The 27,403-nt window shown below is 42.3% G+C and overlaps 2 protein-coding genes and 1 long non-coding RNA gene across 7 annotated transcripts; all 3 read right to left on the minus strand.

The window, feature by feature from the left end:
* Nucleotides 1–1,584: 1,584 nt before the first annotated feature.
* Nucleotides 1,585–2,745, minus strand: LOC137854711 (uncharacterized). The gene is made up of 2 exons (XR_011095343.1): nt 2,563–2,745; nt 1,585–2,391 (listed from the first exon to the last, which is right to left on the minus strand). It is a non-coding gene; the product is annotated as an uncharacterized lncRNA (long non-coding RNA).
* A 4,354-nt stretch (nt 2,746–7,099) lies between these two features.
* Nucleotides 7,100–13,233, minus strand: ADI1 (acireductone dioxygenase 1). 5 transcript variants are annotated; one of them, XM_068678522.1, is made up of 4 exons: nt 12,984–13,188; nt 11,545–11,664; nt 10,270–10,449; nt 7,100–8,521 (listed from the first exon to the last, which is right to left on the minus strand). In XM_068678522.1, exons 1-4 carry the CDS (start codon nt 13,101–13,103, stop codon nt 8,399–8,401), a joined length of 543 nt encoding a protein of 180 aa, XP_068534623.1. In that variant the 5' UTR covers nt 13,104–13,188; the 3' UTR covers nt 7,100–8,398. The 5 variants fall into 5 exon arrangements, with proteins under 5 accessions (XP_068534623.1, XP_068534626.1, XP_068534621.1 ...); XM_068678525.1 differs by lacking the exon at nt 12,984–13,188 and adding an exon at nt 12,440–12,941; XM_068678520.1 differs by lacking the exon at nt 7,100–8,521 and adding an exon at nt 8,528–8,783 and having other exon boundaries at nt 12,984–13,233.
* A 2,162-nt stretch (nt 13,234–15,395) lies between these two features.
* On the minus strand, nt 15,396–23,399 carry RNASEH1 (ribonuclease H1). Its single transcript, XM_068678519.1, has 8 exons — nt 23,239–23,399; nt 22,929–23,113; nt 21,673–21,867; nt 20,982–21,081; nt 20,451–20,505; nt 19,299–19,383; nt 17,803–17,927; nt 15,396–15,880 (listed from the first exon to the last, which is right to left on the minus strand). Exons 1-8 carry the CDS (start codon nt 23,346–23,348, stop codon nt 15,803–15,805), a joined length of 933 nt encoding a protein of 310 aa, XP_068534620.1. The 5' UTR covers nt 23,349–23,399; the 3' UTR covers nt 15,396–15,802.
* Nucleotides 23,400–27,403: the final 4,004 nt, after the last annotated feature.

Here is a 27,403-nt window from a genome sequence, read left to right on the forward strand (position 1 = left end):
TTTTTGTACATATTTTATTTATACATATTTTTATTTATTATTGTACAAATGTACATACAAATCAGTGGCTGAGTATGTACTAATCAACTGAAAGAAATTAAATGGTATTTCTGTGGCTTGGCCTCTAGGTTCCATAGCTGAGTCTGAATTAAACTTGTGCAGCACCTGGGTAGACTTGTCCTAAGATACCACTACTAACAAAAATTAAAGATTCAGCACCTCCCCTTTCAAGTGGGCTTAAGCACCATTTACCTATCTTTAGGAAGCATTAAAATACAGTGAAATGAAAAGTTATTTCTGCATTACTCTTTATTAGCTTTTACATTTAATTTAAATATTTTTATAATTTTAGATGAAGTTTAAGAGTAATTGGACAAATTCTTAGTTCAAGTTGTATAACTGAGTTGAAATCAGTGTCGTTTTCAGGATTTCACAACTCTTAATCTGATCCAATAGTTACTCGTTATAATTTTAGTGTTTTCTCCAACATAGGTCACTTTTTCTTGTGTGGGGGATTTCTTAGCAGATAGGGAGGGATCCTGGTACATAAACTTCCTCATATTTGAAGGTTTTGAGAGCACTGAATGAGTCCAGTTAAATAAATTTATAATGATACATAAATTAATAACATATAACAGAGATTCCCATGATTTTTGCTTAAGGTCAGCTGTCTCGTTCCATTGTTGTCTGATCTACTCACCTCTGCAACTCCAAAAGATGCTTTCAGGAAGCTTGATTTGTCTTTCCCAATTCTAAATGAAATTAGCTGGAGTCATCATCACCCAGCACACAGAAGCCATCCACCTCTACAGTCAAGGAAAAAAATGTTTTCTTTTTTGATTCAGCAGTCCCTTACACTCACTGCATGTGTAAATGACAACCTGTATCCAGATCAGCAGAGAACAAGAATTTACGGTCCTAGTCAGAGTCAAATAATCATTAAAACAGAAACACCATGAAAACATAATCCCCTGTTCTCTAAGTTTCTCTAATTTCTAATTCATACATATGACATTCATACATTTCAGTATGTTTGCTGTGTTCTCATTAGCAGAAGCTTTTACTCGGATAAAAACATCAGTAGAGGAGACTTGGACTGGGTGACCTCCAAGCTCAGTGAGCCATTAAACAAGTGACATCCTGGTAGACTTGCAGAATAATTAAAATTTAAATGCAAAGGCATATCATCACTGCAGGATTTATGCAAATTGTTAAATGTTTATAAAAATGCAAGAAATGGTGTCAATGTCACTGGATGGCTTGGGCTTAACATATATAGAAGTGTTTGAATTTCCTGTGTTCAGACAACTACACATCTAAATGCTGCGTATGGTTTTTCCTTAGCATTAAAGCTAAGGAAAAAAAAATTGTCCTCAAAACATTAATTACACCAGGCAATCCTGTTAAATTCAATGAATTCAGCTGAATTTAATGAGGGTTCCTGGTGTAAATGAGGGCAGCACTCAGTTCTAAAACACAGCAGGCATGTGTCATCTGGCTAAGTGAGAAAAGCTGCAGAGAGTAGAGCCTGAATGAGATGATTGTTGTATTCGAGTCTTAAAGCTTAATGTGCCTTAACAGAAGTTTTGCATTTAAATTTCCTCTTTTATTAAAAAAAGAAGCAAATATGCTGTACTTCAGGCATTCAGATAATTACATTATGCACAGAGACCCTGAGCCTCAAAAGCACTTCAGCAGCTCTCTGCCATTCCTCATACCTAACTGCAGTTCAGGTGATGCTGGCGTCCTCCAAGCAGCTGCTTACTTTTATTTTCCTAGTGCCTCAGTTTTCAGAGTGGCCACATTAAGTATTCCCCCAAACACAGGTGCAGACGTGCCCAAGCACTCAGGCTCCACGGTGGACTTCAGCCAGTATACAGGGAAGGATGTGCGGTCCTCCACCTACCCCATCCTTCATGTCAGCGTGAGCACTCATGCGGTTCTACACAAGCTGGCTGAGCTCCTGACCTGGCTGAAAAACTGACCAAGGCAGCAAAAACCTTCTGCAGCTTGACGTTCATCCTGAGGGTAACAAAACGAGGATGTAACAGGAGTAACTACCCACCTGGATGAGCTGCAAAGTTTCATGCATTATCGTAGTTTCGTAGTTTAAGAAGTGGTAGGCAGACAATCCTTTTCTGAAGCCTTTGCTGCAGGTGTCTCCCAGATCAAATCAGAGGGGAATAAGTGGGCTGTGACCAGGTAAGTTATGTCTGTCTTACTGGTATGTCAGCTAATGTGCTTCATCAATCACGTGCACTGCAGTCCTCCAACAGATGTCTGCCAGGTACTCAGCACCCCATCTCCAGTCAGATTTAGCTGTAGTGCGAAGTTTGTATTCCTTCTCTGCTTCACCGTGCAATCAATCCAAGCAGTGTGCTGAAAACAAGCCTGAAACATAAAATACAGATAGAAATTTATTGCAAATAGGTGGAACCACAGCAGCCAGAGTCATCCTCTCAGGCTGCTCAGAGAGAAACCACCAAGATTGCTGCTGTCATGAGCAAAGGCCAAGGAAACTCTAGATGTTGGAACAAGGTGGTTCTGTCCCTAAGCTCACACCTATATGATCTCAAAGGACGAGGCCACCTTCCCTTTCTTCCCTGCTTTCTGCCCTCCTGATAGAACATTATAAAAATGGATTTTACCAATGAGGATCTTTACACAGTAGCCATGTGCTAAAATCATGAAGATTTTAGCACATGGACAGCAGTTTTGTAGTACTGAATGTAAAAAAGCACCGGCACTGACTTGAAGACAAGCTGCTGGAAAGCTGCTTTTCTGCTTATTTCTACAAATCAGCTTGGGAATCACAAATCTTCAGCAGGTGTGTGAGACAGTCACAGTCTTGGTGTTGGTGAGGAAAAAAGAGATTGGGGTGGGTGGGAGAATCCAGCTATTGCCTTATCCATGGTGCTCTGAATCAATCTGTCCTACCTACCTTTGGAAATATTTGCAGATATTTCTGTTATGTATGAGAGTGCTCGGCATTAAAAAGTCCATCTGAAAGCCAGCAACAGCCTGCAATTTACCCACAAAGAGAGGGGAAAAAAAAATGGGATGTTATTTAGCTGAGGCAGGGAGTGAAGGAGGGAGGAGGTTCCTAGCTGACTTTGAAAAATTGTCAAAACTGTCAGTGCTGAACCGAAAATACTGAAGTTAAAAGCTGTGGAATAGAATGACTTGAGCTGCTTTTAAAGCATCTATCATACGGCAGAGGGGCTGAGCAGGTGCTGGCACACCACACACCAGGGGCAGGCAACGGGACCGAGCCCCAGCCTGACAGCACCAGGGCTGCCTCCTGACCCCGGCATCACCACCAGCAGCTTCCCTCCCACTCACTAACAGCAGATTGGTGTTCAGTTGCCTGAACCATTGGTAAAACAGAGAAAAAATAAGCCCAGATCCAAATCCTCCAGGCTGGACTACCTGTGACCACAGGGAAAATTGGGATTTAGAGCGCAGAGTGGCTGCTGTCGCTGTGGCCACTAACTGTGGTTCACACAGAGCCACCACCCAAAACACAAGGAGCAGACTCTGTCTAATTTTCTACCAGTCGATGTGGCTCGCTGACAGGCACCACAGTTATTTATTGGTATCTTGACAAAAAGCACAAAAGATGATCAAAAGGCAGGGGACTTCTCAAATCAGTGGAGGTAACCCACAGAGAGCTACAGCAAAATACGTCCCCCTCCCTTTAGCTGCTGAATCTTTACCCAAGCATTTTAATTTTCAAAGTTTTGTCTCTTTGTCTTACCTGGGCATTAATACAGTTAACAGAAAAGGAGAGCTAGTGACTACATGGTATAAAATCGTAAGTTTTTCAAGCTGCAGGTAGAGCAGAGTACATTTTTGCAAACACACAAAATGTTTTGGGATTCAAGTTGTAAAGTCACAATGAATGCAGCAATTCAGATCAAATATGGCTCTTTGAGCCAGGAATATTTAATTGTAACACTAATTCATTCCCTGATGTGTTGGTGTTTGGTTTCAGGAAACAGAAGACACCTGGCAGTGACCCTGTTCTGGGGAGAGGGAAGGGAGTCTGAATTTCTGTCATTTCCACAGGACAAAATCCCAAAGAGATGATGTAATTTCTGAGTATAGCACAGGAAGGGTTCCCGGCTTCTGTCTGACCAAACCCCTAAATTTACCATTTGGCAACAAGGGACATTCTTCAAAGTGGCACTTAGCTGCCACTTCAGTCTTTATGTGCATTGGTCTCTGCCAGCTGATATTAAACGATTCCCTTTGTCATGAAACTGTCCCTTCCAATAAGTTTTTAGCTCAAGCTAAATCCTGGAGGCAGAAACCAGGCAGGAGAGCACCTGTTCTGCCAGCAGGACATTCAGACACAGTGCTCTGAAAGCACAAAGGCTTTGACTCATTGAGTTCAGCAGCCCAGACAGGCAGCTACAGGCCCCCAGCCACGGGGAAGCGGCATGACCCCTGCGCTCCACAGCCACGGCTGCTTCACCCCTTTCCCTCGGCATCTCCCTCAGCCAGATTTGGAGGATCTCATTTGTAGGCACCTGCACACAGCACACACAGGCACCTGAGGTGGCTGCTGACTGGCTGTGAAACGCCTTGGTGCTAAGGCAATCAGCTTCCCCGAGGGGATCCCCTGCCAAAGACACTTACCCAGGACAGCTAACAAAGGAGGGCAAGGTCACAGAGTTTGTCAGCCACAAACAGTTCACTTGGTCCATTAAAAAGCCCACTGACCATCCAGCATTTTGAGTCCACTTGCAGAAAACAAGGGCACTGCTCTCCCAGGACGGTCACGAGAAAGTGAGGTACACAGCACTTGGGAACAAGCTCCATTAATGTGAAAAATAATACACAGGTATTCAAAAAGCTACCTTCAAACCCTTCAATTCAGCACCATTTCTCCATTATCATCTTTTTTTTTTAAACTCTAATCCTGGAGAAGTTGAAATATTCCCCTTGTCTGAGTTAACGGTGCCAACGTGATATTGCTGAACCACTTACATAAATTTTAATATTACATCAATGCACTGAGGTTTTCCACTGGCTGCAGCAAAACAGACTCATGTTTTTGGACCAAAAAGTATCGATTTCACTTCTTGCTTTTAGATATGTGATAGAATCGTATGTTCTCTCTCCACTCCTTGGAGCTTTTCCTATTAATATTAACATTTTCTCTGTCCAGCTGTTTTCCCCCAGTGCAATCTCCCATGCAAGCTCTTCACCGAATATTTATACTGCCTCCAAATTGCTTTTTTTCCTGGCTGACAAAAATGCTTGTGGATAGTAATGCTTTCAACCCTTCAAGAACACCTATAGCACTAAAGGGCACGTATTTAAAAGCATTCACAGCAAGACCCTCGCAGTCACTGCCACCTCTCAGCAGCAGAATGCATTGTGCTATGAAAATGATGAATGATGCTCAGCGGTGTTATCGTGTGTTATTCTTGACAGCCCGGAGATGGGAGCTGTACCGAGGGTATATATTCCTCCGGAGAGGCAACAAAACAAGGTGGTTCAGTCCTGTTTCCGAGGTCACATTCTACATCAGCGAGATGCCGAAAGCAATTGCTGTGGGCAGCTTCTTTCCTGTATCTATCCCCTCATTGCTGCCTCCAAGCCGTAAATCTCCCACGAGCAGAGAACATCACCTGGGCTCCCTTCCTGGTGGCTCCCTCAGTCTGACCGGGGATGATAGTGCTGAGCACAGAGCTCCTCAGCTCCACAGCTTCCATTTCTCTTTTTGCACAAAGAGCAAAAGAAAGAGAATCAAAGCAGAGAGGCCCATGGGAGAAGGAGGAGGAATTAATAGATTTGTGTTGACTTCTAGTAAAAAAGAAAACAAAGGAAAAGATTAATTATATTGGATACCACAGACTGACAGCAGCACCAGGAAAAAGCAGTCATTTTCCTGCACATCCAGAAGTACCATTTTCTGTGGCATAGAAGTCAAATAAATAAAACTTGTTGCAGGTGGTAACTGTCACTTAATCCTGTAGCTGTACCTTGAAAAATCCCATAAATCTGTACTGAGACTGGGATGCCCCCGTGCATTTGGTGTTGCACAAGCTATTGCAGTGCTGCTGCCATGGACATGGCACACAAGTCCCCAGTCTGGTGGGGGCACAGCACAGCATCCGTGCAGGCTTACCTGAAGAACCTGACCACAGTTATACCCGATAGTTTGCTGGTAACTCTGATTTTCAGCCAGGCTTACAAACCACAGCACAAAAGCTAATGCAGGCTGAGCTAAGCTCTCTTCAGGCTCTCATTTCGCAAACGTGGGTTGTGCCTGCACCCTACTGCCACAGACTGAGTCCAGCACCTGCAGAATTTATGATCAGGTGTGTGCCTGCCTCAGCAGCGACCTTGCAATCCAATACTGGGAGACAGGAACTATATGCCCTTTTTTCTTGCTGTTTACACATTTTAAGATAAAAGCTGGTACAGCTTCACTTCAAAACCACAACTTTGTTTTCAGAGACACTTCTAGACCTAGCCATTATTGTAAGTAATGCTCCTGCAAGATAAAGAAAAGATTGCTTGCTAAAGAAGGGATGTTTAGCAGACTTGTACTTACAAACAGCGGGAAAGTTCAATTAATTTTCTCCTTTGTGCTACCTTATGAAAATTTACATAACCCCAAGTCTCATCTAGCTTGAGTCCTGTTTATATGAGCAACTGCAAGACAGGAGTTTGTACTGCATACGGCTGAAATTGGCACACAGGCTGCAGGCAGTGCAGAATCTGTGCTCTCATCATCCGCTGGGAGCTGAAGCACGCACCACAATCTGCACAGCTGACTCGCTGCAAGGAGCAAATTCATACCAAAATGTTTCTGTACCCACTGCTGAGGAGCAGCATGCCCAGAGTAACTGCAAGGCACTTACTGAAAACTGGGCCAGCACGTTTAAGTCCATGTATCTTCATTTCACAGCTAAAGAAACTGAGGCACGCACTTAATGCTTTGTCCAGTTACAGAACAGGTCAGCAGCAGAACAAGGAATAAAAGCTGGTTAACAATTACAGCAGTAACACCATTTCTCAACGTATCCTTAATGTCAGCAGCAGAAAAAAAAAAAATGGAAGAAAAAAAAAAAAGCAACCAGACTGAAGTCAAATTAATTTTATTAATAACTCATGGGAGCAAATTGCTACATTTTGCCAAGAGAAAACCAAAGCTTTACGTACCAGGCCTGAGCTAGGGAAGCTGCATACTAAAATGGCGATTATGCAAATTTATCTTGTGAACATTTTTAGACAAGAATGAAGTTGGGTTTATTTTCTTTAATTAAAACTAGAATCCTACATAGTTCATTAGCATGGATTCGGAGCAGAATGAATATTAATGTAGCCCACCTCTCCCAACTCTACCTGCCAGAAACATCAGGAAAAAAAAGGTTAGAAAATGGATTCCTGAGCTACTGTAAATGCAACTGGCTAATGTTACCAGAAGGCTGCCATCATTAGAGAGATAACAGAAATCTTTTTGGCCAGAAAAAGGCAAATGTTACAGACATCTTCAAAAAGGAGAGAAAGAGGATCTGGGGAACAAGAGGCTGGCCATCCTTATTTCTGCAAATTATGGAATAAGCCATTCCAGGCACACGAAATATAAGGAACTGGGAATAGTTGGTCAACACCAATTTACCAAAGGCACATTCTGCTTGACCATCCTAAGTGCCGTCTAGGAGGAAATAAATGGCTCTGTTGCAGAGGGGAAACAGTGGATGGCAGTTACCTTGCATACAGCAAGGCTTTCAACAGTTTCCCACAGTAGCGTTGTACTCAGACTGGGAATACGAGCTACAAAGTAGGTGAAAAACTTGTGGACCATCAGGCTAGGAATAGCCAGTTGTTCCTGTCTGACTAAGCTGGCTACAAGTGACATTCCTCAGTAGTCAGAGTCAGGGCAAATCATGGTTGATGTCATCACTAACAACTTGGACTGATGAAAGTCCAGTTTAGGACACTTGTTAGTCTAGCCTGGAGAATGGAAGACCTAATTGTATTTTGCCACTAGAGAAGGGAGTGCAGAGAACTCCAAGCCAGATTCTTCTCAGGGCAAGAGATAACAACCACTCGCGGTGTCAAGGGATTTGGACATGAAGAGAAATTGTGAGGCCACAAGAGCGGCTAAGCAATGGAGCAAGTACCTGGCCAGCCTGTAGAGTCTCCTGCACTGGAGGCTTTCAAAACTCAAGAGCCTGAGCAACCTGGTTTAATTTTGAAGTTGGCCCTGTACTTGAAAGGGGAACAGACTAAGTGGCCTCCAGATGACCTTTCAGCCTAAATTTGTCTATGATTTTGTGATTCCAGTGTATATGCAACCAGTAGTGTAGTCGGTTGAAAAATCACATTTATTCTGATTGGCTTCAAGGCTGCTCCACCTGTCAGGTCACAGACACCATTACTGTGCTTCTCCAGTCAAAAACTTCATATACTGTTTCCGAGCAGGAAAATCATCAGCTGGTCTGTTGTATGCTGTCCAGACTGGTTCTCCAACAAACAGCCTCATTGCCTTCACGTAATTCTGTCAAAGAACAAGAAGCCACAAGTAACGTAAGAGCTCCTTTCCATGGGATCTTAATTCCAAAGTTAATGGTTTCATTTGCACTTCTGCAGTGGTTTTTGAAACTGTTTCAAGATGGACTGAAAGCTTCACATGTTCCAGAATATTGTAGCATTATGCTGTTGTTTCTGCTGCCAGCTACTGCAGCAAGGGATTTTGCATTTATGCAGTGATCTCCTGTGTCACAACCAGTGCCTCCAGGCCAGGCAAACAGTACTTCTCCCTGTTTCAAAGAAACCAGATAAATCCTGTCTTATGCAGATCATTTTGCACTGGATCCACAATACTGAGCAGTACAGCATCTAATGCCTACTTGCTTAGTTAAACAACAAGCAGAAGACACAAGATCACTACACAGTGCCTGAGGAATATCACAAGCTTCAAAGTGAGGGCCGTAAGAGCTGAATGGGGAATACAGAAACTAGCCAAAAAATAAAAATCCATTATGTATGGAACGCGAAAAGTCTCCAGATTTCAAAAGAAAAAATAATAGCCCTTGCCACTAGCTAGCCAAAAGTATGCCAGGTGGGAAGGTGCAGCTGTGGCAGCAGAGAACGGAGTTTTACATCCTGCAGAAGCGCTCCAAACACTGAGTTATGGGGAACTCTCCTCTTCTCTACTACCAATTATTCTACAGGCTTAGGCCCTAACTATTTTGTAAACACTGTGAAGTGCTTATCCTGTACCTACATGCTCAGCAATGTCACGAACAAAGTTAGGTACCTAAAGAACTTAGCTGCAAAACCCAAAGGTCTAGGAGTACCTAAAGAATTTATGTGAGACTTTGAAGATTCCATTTCTGGACTGAAGTTCCTGAAGTGGACATAAATGTTTATGACTTTTTGCGGATTCAACCCATAACCCATTACATTCTGTGTATGTAATGAAAAAGCCTTAAAATAATGTTTGTAGCTGATTCATTGTGGATCTCAAAATGTAGACATGAGAAGCTGGGTTTTTCACTAAAGCATGTTTTTATTTTTTTCATAGATACTAACTGCTACCTGGGCAGCTGATTCAAAATTATACCACAGTCAGAACCCTGCCAGAGATGGGATCTTGCTATGCAGGAGACAATGACACACATTTCCCCTTTTTCTAGGGCTAATGCTGAGATTAAAAACACACATGTAGAAGTCCACAAGGGCAGGCACACAGCTCAGGACTCTCAATCTCACAGTCCTGTTGCCAAAAATACTCTCCAAAAGCAGGTCACCTCCTGTGAAGCAAGCGTTCAGTCTGGCATACGCCAGCTGCATGTAGTGGCTCTGGACCCTTAAATCATTCTTTCCCTGAAGGTGAATTTAGCGCTTATAAAGAATGCCACTGATCTAGACAGGTATGCTCTGTCTCTCCGTACAAAGACACCCAACAAGGTAACACAGAAGGATCCATCTCCATGCCACAAGTGGCAGTAGGGGCAATCTTGCTGCAGGCAGGGCCTGGCTATGACACCACTGTCACACAAAATACACTATGGGTATCACGTGGCAATGACTTGCAGTTACAGCCGATGAGATGAAGCTGGATTTGTGACCTGGAGATGAAAGGTTCAGATGCTGTGAATTATTTAGTATTTTTCATATTCCTACTTCATATTTAATATGCTTTGCTAATGAACTGCAAAGTCTCAGGGCATGCAGTTACTAATAAGATATACACTCACAGACATTTGTCATCAAAACTTACGGTAAACTATAGTAACATACATTCTCATCCAGCGTAAATCGGTGATATATGCCAGCAGGGAGGGTTATCATGTCTCCTTTCTCCATGGAAATTCGGATCCATTTGTCATCCTTGTCTCGAACATCAAAATAGCCAGATCCATCTAAGATGTAGCGAATTTCATCGTCTAGGTGTAAATGTTCTTCATAAAACGTTTTTATCTAGGGATAGCAGGTATCTTTTAAAACTACTGAACACAAAAGCACTGCTAAAAAACGTGGCTGAAACATTTGGCAAAGCAGACAAAGGCTTTCTAACTATGCAGTGATTTAACTGACAGATGAGACCAATAGGATTAAAACAGCCAATCCAATCAGCCAGAGACAGTCTCTGGATGCTTCTAAAAATGCTTTAAATGTTCTATACCAGATAACATCATCTGTTTAGTTCTGGATGCTGTTTAGCCATGCTAGAGCAGGTGGGCCTGAAACAGACCTCAGCCTTTACTGATTCAGCACAGCAAAATGAGCAAAAGTCCATGTTCCCAGTGAGTAAAGGCTTATCTTTGTATCGTTGAGCTCACACAGGACACTTGAGTTACAACCTAATTCACCTTGTAAAAAATTTAATGCCAGTGTAACACAATACACTTAAAACAAACCAGTATATGGACAAAAATTGAATGAAAATATGGAAATGCCACCAGGTTGTTGTATTCAGGCCAGAACAGCAGTCCAACACCCTGGGGCAGGGAGAATATTCCTTTTAGAAGGCTCATCTCAGAGCCTGGCACTGTTCGTATTCAGCTGCTTTGAAATAGCCATGCTGTTAGCCGCCCAAGTTAACAAATCTTCTTGTAAGGGGAATGTATCCCTCAAATTCCATGATATGTTCCTTCGAAAAGATGAATTTTGCAACAGCCATTAGGATGTTTTGGCCTTCAAATCTCATGAAGAGCTGGCAACAACCTGCCTTCATCCCAGTTTGTTAGTCTCTCTGAAGTCAGGTCCATATCTATAGGGCTCTACTTGTAGGAACCTTATGTTCAAAATGACACAGTCATGGAAACTAACCTAAAAAACTTTGAAGCCAATCTAAGAAGCGAAAAACCTATCTCCCCCTCCCATTTGAAAATCAGTATCAAAACTTTTTTTTTTTTTTTTTAAGTTAAGGACTTCTGAACAGAATATATTTTAAACATGGAAATCTCACCCCTGAGACTCTGCTCACAATGAACGTGTGTTACGAAGCTGGCTGCACACACTAGCAATGGACTTCAGAATACAAATCTTCATTCAAAGCAAAAGCTTACATACCTTTTCTTCATAATTTGGAAGCTTGTCTTTATGTATAGTTATTATATCCATCCAAGAATAATTTTCCGCTTTCCGAATCTCTTTCAGACGTGGATCAGTCTCATAGTTATCAGCATCCAACTGAAAAATAGGCAGAAAAAAAATGAATTCAGACAATCGCTTAAGACGCAATTCAAGATATTAATCAGGAAAAAACAAAGTTGTTGAGAATGTCAGTGGAGAGACAAATAACACCAGTGGGTAGCTAAGTTAGCTTCTCATAGGTACACAAGGCACGTACCACTACCTTCCAAGATTGAAAGTTCAATGCATGAGTGCACAACTACTGCATGCCAAATGATATACCAGATACTAACAAGTCCAACAGAGTTACTCTTTGGTTATCATGGGGGAAAACCAAGAATGATTAAAGAAAAGGAGAAAAAAGCTTTTGAAATCAGCATGGACATCCCATATGGACTTACCCCTGAAGAAAACTATACTTGCCTTCTCACATTGCTTTTACAACCTTAATATCATTCAAGGGCCAGATTCATTTGATTTACCTATATCCTGTCCACCTTCACACGGAAATAATCTGGGAGGCCTTCCTGCTACCTCTGCATCCCGGTTTCTGAGGTTTGGAGATGCTGGCAGACATGCCAGCTGCTTTCAGCACCACTTCCCCACTCGGTATGACTTGCTTCCAAGCACACAAAGTTATTGTTATACACAAAACAGCAGCAGCATGGCACCAATAAATAAGATTAAATTAGAAAGTAGTAACTTTGGGGTCTTTGCTGATTATGCCAGAAATGTATTAATAAATTGCCTTGGATACACTCCACTTTTTCTGCTCAGATGCCAAATTTCTGAAAGTGGGAGAGCTACTAAAAGCAGGGAAATGGAAGGTTACCTGAGGTTTCATAACTGCGGGATTTTCCACGGTTTATTGACTCTTGCAGCATGTCCCTACCTCACACAGCGTGCAGCACACTTCAAAGGCCAACAACGTATGTCCCCGTCCCCCCGAGGTACTCCCAATTCTGCAGCACTGCTTGTGCTGCACTCCTCAAGCCCCTGAGGTGCGATTACAGGGGAGAGAAAATCACGAGCTCTTAATGAACGCGTTTTACAGCTGAGGCATGCCCGATTTGTAGTTTGTGACAGAAATTCCCTGTCACGCAGCCCTTCTGCCTGATGCACGCAGGAAAGGGGGGCTCTTGCACGACCACCACACGGCCCAGCACGGCTGGTGCTGTGCTTCAGAAGAGCCCTCAGCACCGACACAGAGCGCACACTCCTGGTGCCTGCGCTGCGTGAGGAGAAGGGGAGCGGCGGCATTAGGGCGACCCCCCCGGCTGCCGCCTCAGCGCCGGGGGCCCGGCGCCATTTTAGGCGCGGCGCCGGGGCCTCGCTCAGCCGCGTCCCGCTCGGGGTGGGGGGGCCCCGGCGCTTACTTTGCGGTAGGTGACGCCGATGAGGCTCAGCTGCTCCAGGCTGACGGCGCGGTTGGGCTGCAGCCTGTGGGGCGCCCGCTGGTCCTCCTGGGACTCGTCCATGTACCAGGCCTCCACCATTTTTATTTATTTTTTTTCTTTGGCAGCGGGAGCCTCCCCGAGGCCGGGCTGGGCTGGGCGGGAGCGGCGCGCTGCGGCCCGCCCCAGGGAGAGCTCGGCGAGCAGCTCCCGGGGCCGCGTTTTTTTCTTTTTTTTGTTTTCAGGACCATTTCAAGCCCTGGAAGCACAGGCACAGCGTAAATAGCTGTTACTTTCCCTTACAGGCTTCGGCTCGACATCGCGAGCAATGAAAGCATGCCTCGAGCTCTAGGTCTCCGTGGACAAATTGGGCTGGTGAACAGGTTTCTTGCAAGTGCCAGGCTTGGTGGCTGGTGGCAGCACACATCGTGCCTAACTTAAAAATCAGCTTGGCTTACTGGTCTGCACTAGTAATGCTCAAGGGTGAACGCACCAGTTGGTCTCAGCCTCAAACACCTGCATTGCAGCATCCAAACACGGAGAAATAAAAATACATGAGGAAAAAGGAGAAAAAAGGAGATAGTAAAACACTGGAACATGCTTCCCATAAAGGTTGTGCTGTCCTATTTTCATAAAAAGTGAGAAATTTACTCACCAAAATGACTAGTCTTACAGATATTTCTTGGATTATTAGAAATGTTACCAGATCTCTTTAAGGTATATTTCACATAATTGCACTCCTGGATAAAACTAATTGCAAGTCCCAAAACACTATAGGTAAGTTGGTGTAATGCTGATTAATTACGCACATTTTTAGAAGCACAAACCCAGCCAGAACTTTAATTCCTATCCACTGAAGCATGTCTATTAAATGGCAATATCCTATTTAAGTTTTAGTTCACTATGAAGAACTTCTACAGCCAACCTTCTTTGCGTTCTCAATCCTCTGAGAAATATCAGCCTTACCTTGCAGCTTTCTTTCAGCTTTCCTCTATTCTGAATTTCCAGAAATAGAATGATAAACATTGGTATCAAATTAACATAAAACTATTTCCTATCAGATTCCTTGTTTCCACATTGAGGAACTCCTTCAGACAGTAAAGTAACTTAAATACAATACAGTGTTACACTTCTGTTACCATATGCCCATCATTATTTACACATTTTCTTCAAAGCCACTGCTTGAAACAACAGAGATTTCTATACAATAAATAGGATCTGCAAGTTTACCCTGAGATGTATGATACACAGATTATTAGATGACACCTTTTCAGTACATTGTCACACTTAAACGGTTTCAACTAATGATCTGATCAGGGACAACTACGTTCTTTCCTTAAAGTCTAACCTCTACAATAAACAAACAGGACAATTGTGTGTATGTATATGTATATACATATCTACACATACATCAAAAAAAGCAGATGGCAAACTCTAATCAGGGTACTACCTCACCCCTACACGTGCAGTTACAGGAACTGCCGTGCAATGTTGGATGAAAAAATAAAAGAAAACCTCACTCATCTATCAGTCAATAGCACAACCAGCCAGTTTCCTAGCTCCATCACAATTCACGTGACACTACATACCTACAAGCATGCACTCTGCCACAGTAAGAACACTGTAAGGAAGTGAGAACCATTAAGAAACCAAGCTTCAGCAGCTCCACCATTTTATACAGCAATTAACAAATACAAAAAAGATTCAACGACTTCTAGCTTAGGCCCTACTACTCAGTGGCATTAAGGTGTCTTACAAAGAAGTTGATAACGATAATGTTGCAAATGTTTGCTCTTCCTATATAGATGCACAGAAAATAAAACTTTTGTTGATTAGTAGTAATTACTCTCTAATTCAAGTGCACATTAGCCATTCCATTAGTCTCATCATTGACTGGAAAAAAAAGAAGTCAAACACTTGACATCCGGAAGATGTGAAGAAGCTGATCATCTTCTAGTTCCATTTCAGATGAAATGGCCAATTATTACCTCTGGGACAACAGTGAAGAGGAAGCTAAACAATGATAATGGGAACCCATACACATTAAAATAATGACATATTGGAGACAGGAAGCCAGAAACCAAGAGCTTGGACATTTAGAAGCAGCTAGAGAGAAGAACAGTAAAAATTGATTGTTCAAGTTCTCTCATGACCTGGGTTTTTAATTTGTTCTTGCCAACTAGCAACAGCAAGTAACATAATGAAGAAATCTACAGGTGCTGTCACTGGCGATACCGTGAGGCACATGTGAGCATTGCAAGGCTACCTGCAGAGAGATTACTGCTGCTGTCAGAATGCCAAGGCACATTAACATCTCCATGTTAGGTTATCATCTCTTACCAAACCAACCAACTCACTCCACACCCCTCAATGACTTTGCACTTTTTATATATATCTCTGTACAAAAAAAAATTAATTTATTTCATTATAAGAGGGAAATACAGAACACATAGGGTAAAGATTTAATGTAATTTCTCCAGAAGTCTGTCTTTCTGGTGAATCCAAACGTCTATGAGACTGCTAAAAGACACTGACAGCAGCGCTTCGGTTAAGATGGAGAAAAAAGCAAACACTGTATATGATCAACTAAATATTGACTTGATTGCAAAGCAAAAAGTGCAGAATACAACATGTTGATTTTTTTCTTCTTCTCCCACCGTTGGTGTACGGTTAGCGCTTCAGGCCAGAAATAAGTACAGTTCAAAGTTCAACTCCGGAACAAGAACAGCAGTTCAAATCGTCACTGCAATGTTAGTCCTTTTCCTGCAAGTGCAGTAGTCTCTAGTCCCAATATGTCACATTTATTTACTAGCTCCTTCTCTTGCCAGTCTGTCAGCTTCTTCATTCCCCTGGAAACCAGCATGACCAGGAATATGCATCTGTCAGGACAAAAGTACAAGAGTGTTAAGTATGGAAGAAATCAAGGAAAAAAAGTATATCCATGAAATTTGGTCATGTACTTCCCTCCTGTTCACATGCCTCACATGGGAACTGTGTCCTTCCCAGTAATCTTTGTAGTCTCTTCAATGAGCAAGAACTGAACCGCCAAATTATGAAAAACACTGCTATGAGAAGTGGTGGTCTGGATAAGGACCACCTAACCTAAGAAGTGTAGGTAACAGCAGCAAGACTTAGACACTAACTCAAAAGTCCTACTTTCAGCAGAAAGAAAATCCCTCTGCATTCCATGCTTAAACCAAGCTAACCTTTTCTCAGAAAGCCAGAGACCTCTATGCCACTAAAACCAATAGCCTCGGTGATTACAGCACTCAGAATACAGCAACAGGATATGAAAACAATCTCTTGATTTTCAGATGTCTTTACTATCCATCCTTAAAAATAAGAAACAAAAAATACTTTCAGCCCTTGATCAATCCTTGTGACAAGTAAGGGTGGACAGGGGAGAAAGAAAGTAAGAAAATCAGGCTTGTCATTTGACAAGACCTGAGAGAAGACAAATATGAAGGACTTGTGAGATTGTATTAGGTTTCCTAGGCAAGGTTTTGTTAGCTTGGGGCAGGGGCTCCAATGGGTGGCTTCTGTGAGAAGCAGCCAGGGGCTGTCTTGTGCCACACACAGACAGTTCTAAGACAGACCAACCACAGGACACAGCTGTACCAGCTGAACTGCTGGCTTCCCTGTGGCAGCGTATTTAAGGAAGGGTAAAAGCCACTACCAGCAGCTGTAAGAGAGAGAAGTGAAAGAATGTGTGAGAACAACTCTCTGCTTCAGCAGATCCATTACCATAAAAAAGGTGCCTGAATACATTTCTCCTCTGGAAATAAAGTGTCTCTCAAAGTTTGAGAGATTCAGATGGAATGGATGTACATACAACATTTTTTTTTAATATAAAATACACTATGCACAGCTGAACTTCAGCCTTAGGTTTAGATTTTTACAATTTTTACTACTCAATAAACAATAAGAGTAACTATACATAATCTAGTGGGAGTTGCAAACTCTGGAACACAGACAACATGAATGACAGAACATCTGCAACAGACTTCTGTAGAAGAGCATGCTGAAGAACTACCCCACTGTTTTCTACAGAGCGGACACAGAAGTCCAATAAATATGCCATTAGTGGCCATGAAGTCAATGGCACAGAGACGTACTTCTAGAATCAGCACTCCTTTACTGTAATTAGACGCAAATTCGGAGGTGGGGAGGAGAAGACATACCCTATGATGTTTAGCACTGCTATTAGTGGTTACAGAAAAATACCTTTTATCAATAATACATGTATAGACATGGTTTTACTTCTCTACTAGAGAGCTAAGTAATTTGAAACTAACACAATGGATATTTTAATGACCTTTCTGCACCCAGTTTTCATGGAAAAAAATGCTGTTACGGTACAGAAAACTGGAGTTAGTTTATTTGGGGTATACTGTCTTAATTTTCCCTGTTTAAAGACACTCGTGATTAAGTTAAACGAAAGAACCAGCATTTAGAGAATTCTGAAAAGCAAATCGAGGAGCTGAGCAACAGCTCAAGAAGACACAGTTATGTTCCAAGCTCAGGTTTCCAAAACCAGACGTAACTATTACAGATGTCTTCTAAGTAGTAACAAGAGAAACAGCAACAAAAATATAAACATGTGTTTCAATAAATGAAATGGTAGTTAGAAGAGCCTAGCTTACACTGAAGTGATCATCTTACTTCAAGAAGAACAAGCAGCTTTACTGTATTTAGAGATGTACAATATAACATCTTGTAAAATTCTTTGTTACAGTCATACTTAATAAGAATTTACAAGAGTATTTAAGATGTCATTAAGACCATGAAATGAGATGCTCACCCACTGAATTTCTATGCCTTTTGATAGATTATCAAGTCTTTCAAAATCTTCTTTATTTATTACACTTCCTCCCGAACTTGTTCTCCAGCCATTTGTTTTCCAGTTGTCAACCCAGCTTGTAATACCTGTGCACAGGGAGTATTACCATAAAACATCAGAGAAGTCAGCAAGGATCACGATGCAGCAAACAACCATTTAACAGGTCTTTCAATGCATTAACTCCAAACAAAGTCTCAGGCAAAGACATCAAATATAGGAGACATTGTTTGGTTCCCTGCTACTGTCTTTCAGAATTGTGTTTTTCCATTTCTGCTTCAGTTACTTGCCAATGTTTTCCCAAACAGATATTTGAAGACTACAATGTTACATAAACATTACACATCCATTTATGACCCGCACTTCAACAAACTGAAGCTAAGGATTTGCTTGACTGTACACTAAGCTGGAACAAATTGGGTTTGAGAAATTGAAGAGACACACATTGGAATAACAGACATATTAAGGCTTCTGCAAGCTAAACAGAACATTTTAGAAAAGGACCACATGCACAGATTTCTACAGAACAAGATCTAACATTCTGGCCATCCATTGCTGGCCAGCAAAATTTCCATAGTATTCCTTAAACAAAGACTTTTGTTTGTTTGTTTTGTTGGTTGGTTGTTTTTTTGGTTTTTTTTTCATCTCTTTGCTGCTCTGGACAGTATGAGACAACCCTACTGCTTTCATAACAAAAGACCTGAATCAAACAAAGAATCATGGACCTTGCATACCGAACCCCCTAAAAAACAAGCCAAATCACATCCATTTATACTTCACTGCAGGCCTGCTTTTCTCATATTAAAACAAACTAGATAAATATACAGAATAGCTTTGATTAACGAACGAGTTGCTGGACCTGTCACTTCCTGCTCATTTCAAATTCTGTTAGCTTGCATGTGTCTGAAAGAGGTTCTGATTAGAAGCAAAGTATCAAGGACTCGTGTTCTGCCCCTGCTCTGGTTTTTAAATTGAATTAAGGACAGTAAATGTTAAGAAACAACTTACAGGATTTTCTATTGCTTCTCTCCACACATGAAAAGCAGGAAATATAACTGTACTTCAAGTTTGTGTAGTTTCTCCATTCCAAACAAAACCCAAGCCAAAATGAAACTACAGGGTCACTACACCAGCTTCTGAGTGCATCCTTAACAGCATGTACACGAACAACATTTTTCTAGACTGTGTGTGTCATACCAAACGTATTAAGACAAAAATTCTTTAGCTACTTCTTCATTCTTCCCAGTAATGGGTATTTTGTCTCTAATTATATCTCATACAGTTAGCAGATCATCCTTCCAATATTCTCAAAGTTTTTCATCAAGCAGTCATGAGTACTGAATTCTGTTAGGCATTCTCATCTTTATACTCATCTCCCCAAGCCCCAGTAAGTTCTGTGGGCCTTATACGATGAAATTGTGCACAACACCTTTGAAAAATCAGGAAAGCCATCAACTTACCGTTAATAGTGAACTTGCTATCAGTGTAGATAATTAGTTTCTTGATGTTCTGACTCTTTGCTTGCTCAATTGCTTTGCAGGCTGCCTTAAGAACATTTCAACAGAAGCACAATTCAACACATGATTTTGAACACATGTAACTAAAATACCAGCCAAGTACCTGATGTTAATACAGAAGAACTAGAAAGAATATCACTGCAGTCTCTCCATCACTGAATACCATCATGCTTTACAGCATAGTTTTCCAAAATTACGGATGCGGATGATCACTTACTGAATCAGAAAAACAGAAAGTAACTTAAGTTTCCCTAGCATTTAAAAAAAAAATAAACCTGATGTTCAATTCTTTACTGCAGGAGCAGCTCTCTGCCCATTTGAGTAACTACCCAAGCTCTCTCAATAGCACATCGAGTTTTAGGCATCTTTGTAACTTTATAGAACAAGAATGCATACACGTTCCAACTGCTTGGAACCCCTAAAAGGTAGATTGTGCTTTCCTCTTGGTGCTATGAAATATAATAAGAGAAGTGGGTTGGACTGAATGTAGAGCTGAAGAACTCTCCAATGCTAAGTTTGAACCCTGGCAAACCCATCAGCTCTGCTTGTCCCTCACTAAAAGGAACTTCTTGACATTTTTAAGGAGATCAGCTTCCCCTTTCAGTTTACCTCCACACTGTGCAGGCGAAGACTAAATCTGCTAATGCCAAGAGAATTTTACTTCAAAAGTAACAGAAGCTACTCTGAAAATTACTTATTTATCAAAGAAATACAATACTCTGACTGTACACAGTAAGAAAGTAATTATCCTCTTAACCACAACTAAAGCAGCCGTTACGCAAAGTCTGAGATGTGCACATTAATAATACAAAGGATACTACAGAGATTTGAGAACTTTCCTAATGCAAAGGTTGTTTTAAATATCTGTGCTTGGCCTGATGACATTTAGGAGTTCTCAAGCTGAGTTACTGCTTGTCTGAAAGCAATAAAAACCGTAAAACCTAAGGAGAACAATTTGTTTCAAGTCCTGAACTCCTGGCATTTTGTGTACTTCCCTCAGCTCCCTAACTGGTTTCTGAAGGCCAGAGCTGAAATAATCATGAGCATACTATTGCTTTCTTCGTACAGAAGCATTTTAGGGTGTTTACTACTTACATGTATTTCAGCTCTTTGATTAGTCTGCCGTCCAGGAAGTCTTTCACTGATATTTCTGTATTCAAGGAACAAATAGTAGATTAGTAACTCAAAATTATCAGTGGTGTACAATCATTACATATTAGAAGCATACATAAAACAGAGATATTTTTTGTCTTATAAAGGAGACGATTGGAAATTCTAGAGTCTAACTTCTCCTACGCAGTGCAACCTGCATATCTGCACCTGCCATCAATCTGTAGTTACTCTTGCTGTCTACTGTGCACAACTACAATGATTTTAAGACTTCCTGCATCCCTTGTATTCCAGCTTTAGCCTCTTAAAAATATTATTTCCAATCATTTTTCTCTACAACCTTACTTCCTAGAAAAGCTGGTTTCTGTCTTCCTGCAGTAACTCATTATTCTAACAGCACTATCATTAAGACAAGTCTCACTAGCAGGACTTTATATTCAAAAGGAGGCCAGTACTGTTAACAACACCCAAAACAAGTATTAGCATATACAAAAAAGAACCCACACGATTACTTACAAAGGGTGGCCTGGTCCCCAGTAGACACCTATTCCCGCACGTGCCCTGTTACGTCCATTACCCGAGCAGCAACCATCTGTATAAACAACTGCAAAGTCACCTGCAGGAGAAGTCCCAAAAGCAGAAGTTTAAGCAGTCTTTCAAGGACACAGGCTCTTCAAGCAGAAGGAAATGTCTGCTAGCAGATCAATGCCCAAACTCCCTGAACAACCCTTCAAAATGTTATCTACAGAAACTACCCAAATAAATTAGGAATGCAGAACACCAGAAGTCCCACTGCAGCTTCACACCCTCACTGCTCCCAAATAAGTCAGCATCACGAAGCATCTTTGCACCAAGTTCCAAATTCTCTCTACAGTTCTTGTCTTCTTCAGTCAACATTAAAATTTTCCAGCTATGCCTGTATTTAAATGAAGACTGTAATCTAGATGCATGTAAAAATCACAATTGTAACAACCTGATAAAGCTGTATGCTGATGTCACTTAAGCCAATTTATATTACATTGAAAACACAACGTGAAATAATATATGGTGGCTCAGATTATTATTTAAAAAGAAAAAACAACAGTGTTACACTATGACAGTTAGGTGCTGCCATAGAAAACCTCCATAAAAGCTTTCTAATAGTTACACTGCTGATTATAGAACACAGACAGCTCAAATGAATTACAGGAAGAATGACAGACCTTACCCATATATGAAAATTTGTCTCCACTAACTGTTGGTGCCAAGTGCACCTCATCATGTTTTGCACGTTTGGCAGTATGTTCTTCATTTGCAGACTGTTCATATGGCCTTTTACATGTACCGCAACAGAAGAGGTCTTCTGCTGGTTCCTCTCTCTGGCTAACATTTTCCTGTATTACAGCTGAAGGACCATGGGCATCTTCAAATAAAAAAGAAAAAAATAGAAGAAAAACCCCACCTATGTACATAGGATCAAGTTTTATTCAAAACAACTCAAGACACCAATTTTGTTTACACCTAATGGCAATGTCAATTTATTAAAATGATGCCTCCCCCCAAAAAAATATGGAAAAAAATATGATCATATATGCCAGTCATTCTTAGTTCCAGCTCAAAGTGAAGTTGAGTCTCAATTAACAGCCTTTAAACAAAAAGAGACCCAGCACAAGCAAACCCATACCAACTTACAGAACAGCTCGGGTTGGAATCTTAGAATCACAGGGTCATAAAAGAGCCTGGGTTGTAAGGGTCCTTAATGGAAGGGTCCTCAAGGACCATCTAGTTCTAACCCCTTGCCATAGGCTGGGATGCCACTCACTAGATCAGGTTACTCAAAGGCCTCACCTAACCTGGACTTGAACACCTCCAGGGATGGTGCATCCACAACTTCTCTAGGCAACCTGCTCCAGTGCCTCACCACCCTCTGAGTGAAGAATTTCCTTCGAACCTCTAATCTATATCTCTCCTCTTTTAGTTTAAAACCACTCCCCCTTATCCTATCATTATCTAGCCAAGTAAAAAGTCCTTCTCCATCCTTTTTATAAAACCCCTTAAAGTACTGAAAGGCTGTGATGAGGTCACCCCAGACTCTTCTCTTCTGTAGGCTGAACACCCCCAGCTCTCTCAGCCTTTCTTCATAGGAGAGGTGCTCCAGCCCTCTGATCATCTTTGTGGCCTTCCTCTGGACCCACTTTAACAGCTCCACATCCTCCTTGTGCTGGGGGCCCCAGACCTGGATGCAGTACTCCAAGTGGGGCCTCACCAGGGCCAAGTAGACACAATCCCCTCCCTCGCCCTGCTGGCCATGCCTCTTGTTGATGTTGCCCAGCATGCAGCTGGCCTTCTGGGCTGCAAACGCACACTGCTGGCTCATGTCGAGCTTTTCATCCATCAGAACCCCCAAGTCCTTCCCTGGAAGAGACCTTAAAGACCCTTTAACTCCAACCCCAACACGTATAACATATTGACAAGGGTATTTACTCTTATTTGTGGCCGTCGGGAGCCAGGCGAGGGGAGGCGAGCTATCTGCCGGCGCAGGCTGCTGCTGCTGCTGCTGCTGTTCCCCGGGGGTGCCGCCGTTCACGAAGGCCCAGGCTTCCCTCTCGGTGGCGAACTTCTTGAATCTGGCGGCGGCGAACCTGTCGACCTGCTGCTGGCACTCCGCCCTGCAACACAGCGCCCGGCGGCTCCGTCAGCTCAGGTCAGGTCTGGTCAGCCCGGCCCGGCCCGGCTCGGCCCAGCTCGCCTCAGCCCCGCTGCTCCCGGCTCTGCCCCGGCGGCGGGGCCTTACCAGGTGCGATAGACGCCGGTCCGCCGGCCCTTGCGCACCGCGTAGAACATGGCGCCGCCCTTGGAGACCAAGCAGGAGCGGCTGAGCAGCGCGACCAGCCAGCGCAACATGGCGCCGCCCCGCCGCCATCCGCCCCCTTCCCTTCCCTCCCCGCCCCGCCCCGCGGCCCGCGCCCCGCCGCTACCCCCCCCGGCGCCGCCGCTGCCGCCGCCACCCCGCGCTGCGCATGCGCCGCGGCCGGCGAGGAGCCGCGCACGGCGAGCCGCTACGGGCCGCGAGGGGGGTCAGGCGGGAGGGAAACGGCTCGCGTTTAAAAATAAAATGTTTATAAATAAAATAAATAAAATGTTTTCCGTGTTCTTTTCACTGTGACTGAAATACAATTGCTTATATTTATTTGCTTATTTATTTTTATTACTTTGGGGGACTAAAAGTGTGTGGAGGGTTGCGTTTCTTTTTTTTTTTTTCCTTTTCCTTTTTTTCTTGGAGGGACAAAAGCATTTTATTTTATTTTATTTTATTTTATTTTATTTTATTTTATTTTATTTTATTTTATTTTATTTTATTTTATTTTATTTTATTTTATTTTATTTTATGTCAAATGAGTTTTATGGAACAATGTGGTTCCAGCAATGGAGTCATTTTAAGGGAACTGAAAGTAGCATTAAGGAAAGCCCTACACATCAAAACATTTGCTATTGAAAATCATAAGAATTGTGTTTTCGGTGCCAACTAAACCAAGCATCAACTCCTGCCCATGGGGAGCCATGTGGAAGTTCACAAAACCTGCCCACTAAGAAAGCCCAGGCACACGCGTTTCTCTCATGAAGCTGTAACCCCAGTTCAGAAACTTCCCAATGTATTAAACCCAGAGGAGTAAGTGCCAAGGTAGCACCCATAAGGCCAGAGAGATGAGCTGACAAGGAGCTTGTGAAGTTCAAGAAGTGCCTGGTCCTGCCCCAGGCACCCCCGGGACATGCTGGGCCCACCCAGCTGGGAAGCAGCTCTGCACTGCAGGACCTGGGGGTTCTGGAAGATACGAAGTTGACCAAGAGCCAGCAATGGGCCCTTGCTGCCAAGAAAATTAGTGATATTCTTGCCTGCATTAGGCACAGTATCACCAGCAGGTCAAAGGAGGTGATCCTTCCCTTCTACTTAGTAGTGGTGAGGCTGCACCTGGAGTGCTGTGTCCAGTTTGGGGCCTCCCAGTACAAGGGAGGTAGGGATATACTGGAAAGAGTGCAGCAGAGGGCCACCAAAATGACTGAGAGACTGGAACACCTCTCCTATGAAGAGCTGACAGAGCTACAGCTGTTCAGCTTGGAGAACTGGAGGCTCAGGGGGGATCTTGTCAATGTCTATAAATGCCAGAAGGGAAGGTGCAAAGAAGATGAAGCCAGGCTCTTTTCAGTGGTGCCCAGTGTCAGGAGAAGAGGCAATGGGCACAGAGTGGAACACAAGGGGTTCCACGTGAACATCAGGAAGCACTTCTGTGCTGTGCAGGTGACAGACCACTGACACAGATTTCCCAGGGGGGCTGCGCAATCTCCTCCTTGGAGATCTTCAAAAAACGCCTGGGCATGGTCCTGGGAAACCTGCTATGGGTGGCCCTACTTGACCAGGGGCTTGGACCAGATGCCTCCAGAGGTCCCTTCCAACCTTCTGTGATTCTGTGATAACTCAAGCATCCTCCATTTATGGTGGGAAGTGGTATTTGCAGCATTTAAAATGATTTTGAGTGGAGAACCCCACACTCTTTCTGCCTGCTTCAATTTTTGTATTAGACTCTTCCTCCAAAAATAAGAGATTTTGCTCTCCCTGTAAATAAAACTTGGTGCAGTCATGTGAAGGATCAGAGCTACTTCAAGCTACTAAAAGCCAATGAAATCTCACTGGTGTCTTCAGTTAAAGCTCTTCCTTGCCCACCTAATTAATGATCTTGTTCCTGTGATGAGCTCCAGTGGAATCTTGTTCTTTAATAAGTCATTGGAATGAATTGAGCGCCACCCAGGAACGAGCATTTCCTCAGACTGTTGCACAATCCCAGTTTATCCTTCTCATCTTGAAAAGCATTTGCAGAAGGAACAAAAAACATGAAAAGTACAAAAAGATGGTGCAAAGTTCCACATATTTAGTACTTTAAAAGCCATAGACCTGAAGGTCATTAAACTGTTTCCCAGACTCAACTGCTTTGAAAATCCCACATATCTCAGCATAGAACAGATATCCCATCCTATCTCCAGTTCCATGACTTTTTGAACTGGCTAGCTTGACTTGAAATGTGATAACTAACTGCATGCAGGGTATATGGTGTCACAGAGAAAGAGAGAAGCTGTGGCTGGGTGCATCCCCTTCATTGGGGTCATTGAGAAGGGGAGCATCCCACGGCTGCCCAGCTCCACATACCACGCCATGCTGAGCCACAACCTGTTGTCCCATATCCTCATGTAAAGCAGTATCATGTACTGGGAGAAGATCTTATGCATCTTTTGAGAGACCTTGGTAGAATACAAAAATAATTTGGTCAGAGTGGTATCAGAATACATTTACTGCATTTTTTCTTGCTTCGTCCAAGATATTCACAAGACTTAATGCTATTCTTATATACAGAATGCTTACTTCTGTTTTTCTCAGATCAAGATTATTTCCATGAATTATCTCTGTAAAGGTTTCCACTGAGACTGTCAGGTTTTTCACTGCTTCTTGTTTGTGATATTTTTAGTTGGTTTACTTTTATTTGAATTATGCCTTTTTATAGGAGATGGGTTTCTTATTCCTTCCAGGTTTACACATTTGTATAACTTGTTGTCTTATAATAAAAGAGCAACCATCAATAAGTGACAGGGAGAGAAAAGACCTTCTACTGCACTCATTAATTCTTGGGTTGAACAGACAGATTCATACATCCAATTTACAGGCAAGGACTGAACAGTAGATCTTCCGCTATCATGACCAACATGCAGAATTCAGATTCAAACAAACAAAAAGGCTTTGAAGTCGACTGAGTACTGTGTACATTGCCTTCATAGCTTTTTCTCCCAGTTGGTAAAACTGAGGCTACATATGATCAGCCAGCCCTACCCTTACTGCTGCATATCTGTTACTGATTTCTCATTGCTGTTGTGTTGTAGTGGTAAGACAGATGATCTCTCCTCTTGTGGCAGCTGGCATTTTTACTATTGTGCCTATCACTAGATAAGTGAACCAAAATTTGTTTGATTTATTCATTTATTAACATATTTTCTTGGCAGTCATTTCTGTATTTATAACTGACAGTCTGCAGAAAAAATAGGAGTTAATATATGTATACAAAAATGCGCTCATCGCTTAAGTATGAGCGTGTCTGTAAGATGCTTTTATTTAAACTCACTGTAAATGTTAGTGTGGCTTGTCCCACATTAATGCACATAATGTATACATTTGCTAAACATTTTAATCTTCTTTGATAAATATTTTAACTTGAAACATGTTTAAATTGAAATGTGGTTCACTTTAGAAGCTTTTAAAGCAAAATTTGATGAGACCTCAGTTAAGGAAGCATCTTCTATTATAAACTAAGCTATTAGATAGGTAGGTCACTAGGTAATCACTTTATCTAGCATACCCTACAAATGTAAGTTATATTGGCAACTGATTATGTTGATTAAAAGTATAAAGAGAGGAAAAGGAGGTATTGGTTTTCCTACTTTTTGGAACCAAGATCTTGCAGAACAAAAAAACTGTCCAGGCTTCCATGTAAAGCTATGTGTCAATGAAGCTGCACAGCAGTAATCCCCTAGCATTACAGTCTTTAGTGGACCCTTAGAGGAACAGTCTACCAATGTGCACTGACAATTTGGCTTGGTTATACAAGCCTCTTTCAGAGAAGTGAGCTGGTAACATACTCAGTTTTGCTTCTGATTTTAGTTAGCTATGACCCTGACCAGTTTTGCCTTCTGTTTCTTCAAGCTAAATCATTTTACTGGTAGCATCATAAGACCTTGTCCTGTTCCTGTTGGGGTCCTTCTGTAACACAGCTTTCTGCTTCTTCACCTGGTCCATTCTGAGTCTGCCTGACACATGAACCTCATTAATAGCGGGTGTCAGTAAGGAAACATCTCTTTGCACCTTGTTCTCACAATTCTCACATTGGTCTATTCAGTAGCACTAAGATGGGGATGGGATT

This window comes from Anas acuta, chromosome 3, assembly GCF_963932015.1.
Source record: "Anas acuta chromosome 3, bAnaAcu1.1, whole genome shotgun sequence".
NCBI classification, from domain to species: Eukaryota; Metazoa; Chordata; class Aves; order Anseriformes; family Anatidae; genus Anas; species Anas acuta.